Genomic DNA, 9656 nt, shown 5'->3' with positions numbered 1-9656 from the left:
GAGTTAATTTAAAAAATTTTTCATATATGCTTTTAGAAACATCCATTTTTTTTTTTCTAATTGCAAACACTGAATACAAGAACATAATTTTTTTAATTTACTAAAACATACCATGAATAATTTGTATTTTTTAAAAACACAAGTACTTCTTCAAAATATTTTACTACATAAAGCCTAACTTGGCAAAAATATTTAAAAACGCAATTAGTAGCCTATAAAATTTAAATTCTTGTCCTGTTACTAGGCTTGTGGTGTTCATTCTCTTATTTCTATATACGATGACTAGAAGCCTAGAATATATATATAAAGCAAATCAATATATAAACTCTCTCTTTTTACCTCTGAACAAAATATAGAAGAAGCTCATATGGTTGTAATTGTAAACATACGGAACCAAAATGCCAAATACATGAACCTCAATGCTTCCTAACAAATCATGTATATTTAGTTTGGAAAATCATTTTAATTTTAATATAAAACTATTTTACAGTAATAATACACTCATAACCTATATGAAAATACCAATATTAAAGCAACCACATGGATGAGTGCTATACTTACTATTAACAATGGAGTGCTATCTAATAAAATTGTGAAAGAATAGGAAAATAAAAGAATTGTGAAAGAAAAAGATGAAGAAATTTTATTGATTATTGATTGAATGAATTGTAAACTATGAAGGTAAAACTAAGTATATATAGAGTATTGGCCTATGAAAGATAAAATTAGATAAAGATAAGATATAGATAAAGATAAAGATAACTATAAGATAAGATAAAGACTAAATTATAATTTAATTTGAGAGGAATTACACAAGTAATCAGAGAGATATGCTGGAGGTCGGTGAGGCCGGTCGGAATGACGAGGATGGGGTTGCTCAGGTGGTGAAGAAGGTGACGGTGGATGAGAAGGTGATGGTGGGCTGGTGTCTAGTGTTGAAAGGGATTCGGTGGTCATGGGTTCAACTTGGTTAGGAAACGATAGTGAGGAAGAAGGAGAGGTTGTTGGAGAAAATAAAGAACTAGGTGTAGTTGGGTCAATGGGTATAGGTGAGGGTTCAACTGGAAGACTAACCGAATCTTGTTTTTGAGAAGGTGTGTTTGGCAATGTTGGGCTAAGTGTCTGGAATTGGACATTTTTTGTGACTAAGGGCAAGATCTTTTCATAAAAAATTACGTTTCTAGAAATCTCAATTCTTTTATCTTCTAAAACATAAATAATATACCCTTTAAAACCAGATTGAAAAAGTGCAAATTGTTGCTCTGTAGAGTGCAAGAAGAAGATGAAAAAGTGAGTTCACATATGAGTGCTGAAGTAATTTTTGAAACAGAGATAATATTAAAGTTGAAATGAGGTAAATAAAGAACATCATGAAGAACCAAGGATGGTGAAAATTGAACGATGCGCTATTGGCTATTTGTAAACCTTATCATTGTCATTGGTTGTCTTAGTGGTAGTTAAATTGTTTTTAGAAGTTTAATTTAGAAGCAATATACTGATTGGATATGGCCATTAATTTTTGTGTTCGAAGGCTGAGATTTGTTTAGAATTGAAGTGATGAAAAAAAAGAAAAGCCATGAATAAATTATACATGAAGTAGCTTATGGATTTAAGCAACAAGAATTGGAAGATTCTGTGTTATCTTTTGTCTTTTGAAAACTATATCAATATTCAATAATGTATGTGAAGATGTCAAATAAAACAAGTCTATATCTGAATTTATTTTTCCTGAATAAGTTTATATCTTAATTTATTTTTCCTTTCTTTTATTGTTCATACTTCACAAGATTTTATCAGCTGTTGTCCCTGTAGAAAGGGTTTGAAAATTTTCTTCAATTTTTAATAAAAAAAAAGAATTAATTTTTATGTAGACGATTAGTTTATTTGGATTGGATTTAGTTATATATAATTAAATTATGTTAGATCTTCAATTCGTATGCGGATAATTATTTTTATCCTTAAGTGGATGATTATTTTTACTAAGGTGAGTAGCATGTGGCAAGCTCAGCAACCATGGTGAAATGGGATGATTATTGATGAAGGCGGAGTGGCCGCGAGTTGAAAAAGAAGAGAGTATTAGAGTGAAATGCTTTAGTAATTTAGGATTTCATATGGTTATTTTTTTTTTTTTTTGAATTAACTAACTAGATTTTTTAAAAATTTTGAAATTGAGGATTTGAAATTTGAAATTTAATGTGAAATAATTGAATGAGAGTTTTTGAATTTAAATAATCTGTAAAGTAATTTTTATTATTTATTTATATTAGATAATCAACTCATTATATACATTGTCAAAATTTCTCATTGGTTCCCTAATGGGAGAAAGGCCAACGTCTATCAACGATAAAGAAAGTTCCCATACATTATGATGGATTTTGTTTTGTAACAACAAATCACAACTCGTTTGAAATAGACGGGGTTCCTCTTGTTCCTGTTATGAGGAGTAACTTCTTCTTTTTATCTCTGACTTGGGGAGTACTGACATTCAAGTCAGGATACTAAACCTGTGAGAGTGGATGAGTTCTCGCATTAACTTTACTAGGAAGTGTACTTGTTGCTTTTTGGGGACCTCTTCAACATCTTGGACTATGTATTTTGCCGGATTCCTAACTAATTATACACCTCCATAGTTCTTCATAGTCACACTTCACCTTCTTATTGTGCATCTTGTTAAAAAAGTAAAAATTTATCGATTCATCAATTCTATAAATTTTTTCTCTCTAATTTATCAATTCATCAATTCTTTGTTCTCTATTCATCCAGCTAACTCTATTGAACTTTGATTTTACCAAGCTATCGATACATGCGCAATAGGACACAAGCAGAAGGTTCAATTACGACAAAAATTAAGTCTAATTAATAACTTTATGTAGTTTGCTGATTACATTATAATCTGTATTTTCATATTTCAATTAAATTTTATTGATTTATTGGTATCAATACACTACTAGAAATTTTGTTATTACAGACGAAAATTTTCGATGGATTTTATCCCACGGAAATACAGACGGAATTTCAGAGAGATTTTTTGTCGGAAAACCAAAAAAATGGATTAATATAAATTACAGACGGAAAAGAGAATCCGTCGATAATTCCGTAGAAAAAATTAATTTTTTTCCGTGAAAAATGGTTACAGACAGAAAATCTGTCTGTAATTAAATAGACAAAACGTTGCGTTTTATTAAATTATTACAGACGGATTTTTCGTCTGTAATTTAAAATTTTCCGTCGGAAATGTTGAAATAAGGGGTTTGCTTTAAGCGTGGCTCCTCATTTCACACGATACCTATCCGCGCCTCCACACCCCTCTCTTCCAAACGCTCCATCGGCGGCGCCTCTCCGCCTTGCACCGCCGTCGCACTGAACTTCCGTCACACCGAAGCTCCATCACACCCCCTCCCGACGCTTCTTCGTGTGTTGCTCGCGTCGCTTCGTATCGAACCCTAATATGCAGAAATTGCTCCGTTTCGATCTTGCCTCAGCTGTGCAGGTAGCCCTAATCTCTTCTACACCTTTATCACTCTTCCTATTCGCTGCTACACTGACGCCAGCCTCTCCTCCTGTTCGCCATTTTCCGTCGAGCTTTTCTGCATCTCGTCCGATTCACCACCTCTCCTCGAACTTTGCAGCGCGCTGCCGTCGTTCTCGTCTTGGTATGGTTTCTGTGGTCCAGTTCTTATTGTATTTGCTATCCTCTTACGCATGCATAGCTATTTTCTTTTATTTTTCTTTTGCTTTCTTTCTTTCTTTCTCCTTCGTTTTCCTTCTCGCACTTCTGGATCTGCTACCACTCATAGAATTTTCTGTTCCAGAATATCGAGAATCTATCCTCAGATTCGGTTAATTTTTGAACTTATCACTTTCAGTTTTTTGGATTTTTATTTTCATGTTTGAAATACTGATTGTGTAGATTTTGTTGTTCAATTAGTTCATTCTTTTTTCAGTTACTGAGATGATTATATGGCTTTAAGTCTAAAACATGAGCAATACAATAATGTCTGTGAGTAAAGTATAAAATATTTTCTATTGTAATGTTTTAGCTTGGAGTGTTCTATTTTACACTATGAATTCTACATGCATCATAGATCAGCTTATTCTTGAATCCTATGCAAAGCAAGAGCTAATAGAATAGCAGTAATGTCTGTGAATATTTTACTTAGGAATTAAAACGTATAGATGGCATATGCAACTATGTTTTACTTAAGATGAAACTATATTTATTAACTTGATGACTTTTTTTCTTTAGGAATTATTTGAGATCCCACGTGGCCAAGGTCGTGGTGGTGAAGACATTATTAGATTAGAAATTAGTATTCCTTTTCTAATTCAAATACAGCATGAAGGTGTATAATTTTATTATGCAAGTGGATGTAAATTTTCAGGTGGCCACCAATTCATTCTCTGTTCATGTGATGAAAAAATTATTAGCTGTTAGTAACTCAGGAAGTTTATCTATGTCATTGCTTCAGAAGATTCATGGAAACCTCATAAAGGTTCAACATCTAATTTCTTTGCTTTGGGATACTGTAATATTCCTGTTTGCTATGGTGCACGTGTTTAATCGTGAAGTTTTATTAAGATGTCAGGCTTCAAAAGAAAAAGCTACTAGCCAGAGCTTTTGGTTATATATATATATATGAAATCAGTTTTCACCTCATTGGCTATTTTATGTGTTTTCTAATTTACATGTATAAGCTCATTAACTTTAAAAATATTGTGCATTTGTGCTTGCTTGTTTCTGTACTTTATCTAGTAAAAACGGCTTGCAATTTTTTCATCATTTTACTCAAAACTTGCTTACAAGAGGCCCATGACAAGTCAAGATCTGTGACCAAGGCTCCTGCCATGAAGGGTTAGTATAATTCTGGTCTATTTTCTTAGTTTCTTCCTATATCAATAACCTACATATCAATATATACCTGCAAATCTATAAAATATATTGTTTCAAGGGATCCACACAACAGAAGATAGAAGAGGAATTGAGGGTTAAGATAATAATACCTACTTCAAAAGAAGATGATTTTGTTAGTAAGTTCCTCTGTTCCTGGCTGTACCTAAGTTATTGCCTAACTTGTATGGATCAAATTGAAATGTTTATTTTCTATTATGCTTTCATTTTAACTTTGAAATGGTTATGTTATAGCTGATTTAATATAATTCATTCACAATATAATATATTCAGTTCATGAGTGTTTCTTAACTCTATATATGTAGCACTTGATTGATTGAGAGACCAGCACATAATAATTATATGTGCAGGAATCTTTCATTAGCTCAGTTGGTGGATTTTCATTTAAGTAGAGCCTCTTCCCTCTTACCAGCTTGACTCCTTACTACTGTGCCATAAGAAAATCCAATATCTAAATGATTTGTTGTAATGGTCTTTTGCAACCATTGAGGGCACTTCTGTTGATAGTGTGAATTCAGCTGTAGAAAAGATATAGGCTATAATTGGTAGCTATTTACATAACCTGACTGATATATATGGATTTATCTGAATCATATCTATGGGTGTATCTCACTGTTATCAATGAGTGTATCTGAATCATATCTGTGGGTGTATCTTACTGTTATTAATGGGTGTATCTGACTCATATATATGGGTGTATATTACTGATGTCTTTGGGTGTATTTTTCGTTTCAGATAAAATGGCAGCAAGAAACCAAACGAAAGACCTTAAGTGTGCCACACATCTCCTGAGCGATAAGTTCAGAAACATGACTGAGGAGAAGAAGGCAATTGTCAGGGATCTCGGATTTGGTGGGTTGATGCACGTCCCACCTCTAAGGGTGGATCACCAACTCTTAAGGGAACTGGCAAACAACTTCAAACTTGGGGAGAACAGACTGAAGACAGGATATATGGTTCTTTCCAAATAACACCAAAGACAATAGGTGATGCGCTTGGCATCAATGCAACAGGTAACTATAGGTGTATATTAAGTTCATGATTGGGTGTATTTAAGGTTGATGCTTGGGTGTTTTTGAACCGATTTTGATACTTTGTTGTTTTCTTTTTTGTAGGAAATCTGTTTCCTGAGAAAGTTGAGTATAAGCAACTTTCTGATGATGACAAAATAATTTATAGAAGATTTCAGGGTAAGACCTTCAAAAGTCTTACCGATGAAATGATGGAAATAGGCGTTGGCAGCGAAGAGGAACGCCTGATGTTCAAGAGGATATTCATCCTCTACATACAGATGGCGTTCCTTTTGCCAACGACGATAAACAAAATATCGCCTGTGCACCTCGCCCCAATTTTTAAGATGGACGGCATATCGGAGAGAAACTGGGGGGGGCATGTTTTGACCTTCTTGATCAAGGGCATCACAGACTACCAGGAGAAGAAGAAGAAGGCAATTGATGGCTGCCTCTTTGCCCTCATGATAATATACTTTCATCTTTCTGAAAACAAAGGCAAGAAGAGGGCTGAAAGACCACCAAAGCCTTGGATTGCCAACTAGACTAAGGAGCAGTTGGTGGAAAGAATGACTGCAGAAAGAGAAGAAATTTTGGTAAGTAAACATAATATGTTGCTTGTATTTTATTTACCTGAATGCTGCTAGCTAAAATATCTCATGTTTCAGGGGATTGTGAAGATGGCGGAGACAAGAGCAAGAGAAAAAATAAAAAAAACAAGAAAAAAAGAAAAAAAACAAGAAATCAAAAAAACAAAAAAAAGGAAGGCGAGTCCAACATCATCTTCGGAGACAGAAACAGCTACTGACAGTGACACTTCTACCTCTGAGTCTGAGACTCAACAAGACTCAGAGGATTCAGCAAGAAAACACCCCATCAAAAAGGGGAAAAAGTAAGTACCATACTTGGGTGTAATTTCTTTTTCGAGTTGGGTGTATTTTGTTGATCACGTTGGGTGTATTTTTAGTATGTTCTAAATAATCACTGTTTGCCTTCCATAATGGACTCCAGAAAAAGAAAGCAGAGGCAAGAGGAGTCAGATTCTGATTCAGAATCTGAATCTGAACAAAGTGATGAGTAATGTCCTAAAATTATTACTCCTTTCTTTTGGCTTCATTATAAAGATTTCGTGTATTAACTGAAGTGTCTATTATTAACTTAGATATTTCTAGATTGTATCTGCCATCTGCCTCATCCTCAACAACAAAAATGAAAAGAGGTTTAAAGAACAAATATACTGTCTCCCCCCCGATATTGTGGTAAGTGTTACTTCTCCGAACTTTGGGTGTATTTTCTGTATTGATTTGGGTGTATTTTTTACGTTCCATTGGGTGTAAGTTTAGTATTTCATTTCTTGTTTCGCAATTCTTGCAGTGCATGGAACTTTCGGATCACCCAAACGGGGAATTCGTATCACCGAAAACGAAAAAGGAATTCAGGGTGGAAGCCTACCCGAGTTTCATTCCCTTCATAGATAGAAAAAAATTGACTTCGCACCCATATGTAAGTTTTCGTTTGCTAAATTTGTTAGTATGCTTATTTACTTATTTGCAAAATAAAATAACACAATGTTCACGTGTGGCAATCCTTCAGATTTTTGCCCCTGTCTGCTACTCGGGGCATTGGTGGTTATGGCTGATAAATGCAAGAAAGCGGAAATGTCAAATACTTGACCCGCTACACAAAAAAGCTCCCACCGATGAGAGAAAGGCCATTAATAAATTCACTGTAAGTTGCCTCTGTCTTCTTTACTTTAATAGATAGGTCTATTTCTTTACTTCTGATGGGTGTATATTGTCCATTCCGTTGGGTGTATCTTGTCCATTCATTCGGGTGTATTACTGATTTGTTTTCGTATTTAAGGGATACGTATTTTCAAGATTGATAACATATGCCGGCGGGGAACCTCTTCAGAAAGGGGAAAGGGAGAATGAAATTAAATCACCATATGTTAAAATATCTGGCTAAAAAACAAGGTATAAATTTGTGACTCTGAACATTAAACTTTGTGTAAATGAGATTTGTAATTTATTTTCTTCGTTTTCAGCTATGACTGCGCTGTGTACGTTATGAAGTGGATGGAGTTAATTGAGCCGGAAAACATCAAAAAGGGGAAGTATCAATGGGATAATTGGCCACATGTAACTGTCTTTAGAACCATATAACTCTGTATTACTTTACTGAATTAATATTGCTGTTTAAACAGAATATACTTTTTAATTGTAGGAGGAGGTGGACCACTATAGAGTGGAGTACGCATCCCGGATACTATTCAGTGAGATGAATACACAGAGAGATCGGGCAATTAGAGAGAGTAGTGCTATAAGGCTGTCGAAGCCATCCTCTATATTATTAAGTCCGTTTTGTCAGATTAATTCTGCTGATATAGAAACTGGGTAATCCAACTGCTTGGTAGTTTGTAAATTGAACAAATGATGTAAATATTTGCCATTTATCAACTTCTATTCCATGTATATTTTTTTCCATAGTTAAACTATCTGTGCTGGTAAACTGTCTGTGATGTAATCAAAAGCTGTATTACAGGTGGTAAAATATGAAGAAAAAAATCAAGGCATATATAAACTGTTACACCCAACGCAAGTCTAATAATACACCCAAGATTGCATAAAATATACACCCAAACTGTCTGTGCTGTATTCAAAATGTATGAATTACATGTACTAAAATATGAAGAAAAATATCAAATCAAATATAAACCCATAACCTGAGAATTTTTACAGCTTTTGATCTATATGTATCTATATATGTGTCTATATGTAAATTGTGAATTAACGAAAATACACCCAAAATAACGGTGCTTTTACACCCATATTCTGTAAAACTATACACCCAACAAGTTATCCCCTGCTGCTGGTACCCTGAACTGATAACTCATAACGTGTCCTTGATATTGGCTGCAATTTGAATGAGCCGCTGATGCAGCATCAAACAGGTTTATCTGAATATAACACTCACACATTAGCTAACCTATTAACGAGAAAAATAAACTCAATCGCCACAAATTTAAAGAACAGTACTTTTACCTCGCTTAAAACTTTCGTCTTCTTCTTCTTTGTGGCATTTGCGATCTGTTTCTCCAGCTTTGAACCTAGCCTGTTTTTTGGACGTCCTCTTGTTCGAATCCTTGGCGGGCTTTGAAGCTCGTTAACGGATTCCAAGTTGGCGTCTCAGTATGTATCTCGGTGACACTTGGCTTACTTGTTCGAAGCTTAACACGCTTAGTGCGTGACGGCACAGTATCCCTCTCGAATCGAATAATAAGCATTGGAATTTTACCTCGGCTACCACTGAGTCGTAAGTAACCACGAACTTGTTGAATATTGAGCTGGAAACTTGTTCTCCGATGTCGTATACTGAATAGCCTAGAGTGGAATTCTTTAATCTGGTGATGCAATTCGCCTTTCCTCTGAATTGCGCTTGGACTTCCCTAAACTTTGCGTGAGTGTACGCATCTTGAAACTGAGCTTCAATGCAGGATTTGGTTGCACACGGTATGAGCGTATGAAAATCTGCAGCATCTGATTCTCTCTGCTTGCTCCCTGCTTCCGAGGCAATTATCGTATTGTTTGACGAACTGAATAAGCGAGCTGTTCCGGGTGATATACTTGTTAAAAAATGAATGCATGCTCTCGCTCCTTTGTGTGCTTCTCATCCCTGCCCAGAAGTGCTGATCCAGATAGATAGGAACCCATATGTGACGGTCTTCGTACAGATCT

The 9656-nt window shown here is 34.9% G+C and overlaps 1 protein-coding gene and 1 long non-coding RNA gene across 2 annotated transcripts; both read left to right on the top strand.

Annotated features, from left to right (window-relative positions):
• On the top strand, positions 3449-6802 carry LOC110264999. The gene is made up of 3 exons (XM_021107712.1): positions 3449-3653; positions 5728-5922; positions 6025-6802. The coding sequence occupies exons 1-3, from the start codon at positions 3449-3451 to the stop codon at positions 6462-6464; spliced, it is 840 nt and encodes a 279-aa protein (XP_020963371.1). The 3' UTR covers positions 6465-6802.
• On the top strand, positions 7299-7889 carry LOC110264878. Its single transcript, XR_002351180.1, has 3 exons — positions 7299-7422; positions 7513-7647; positions 7783-7889. It is a non-coding gene; the product is annotated as an uncharacterized LOC110264878 (long non-coding RNA).

The sequence above is a fragment of the Arachis ipaensis genome, chromosome B07 (assembly GCF_000816755.2).
Source record: "Arachis ipaensis cultivar K30076 chromosome B07, Araip1.1, whole genome shotgun sequence".
In the NCBI taxonomy this organism is placed as follows: Eukaryota; Viridiplantae; Streptophyta; class Magnoliopsida; order Fabales; family Fabaceae; genus Arachis; species Arachis ipaensis.
Note: the sequence above shows the minus strand (reverse complement) of the source record. Positions and strands in the feature narration are given on the sequence as shown.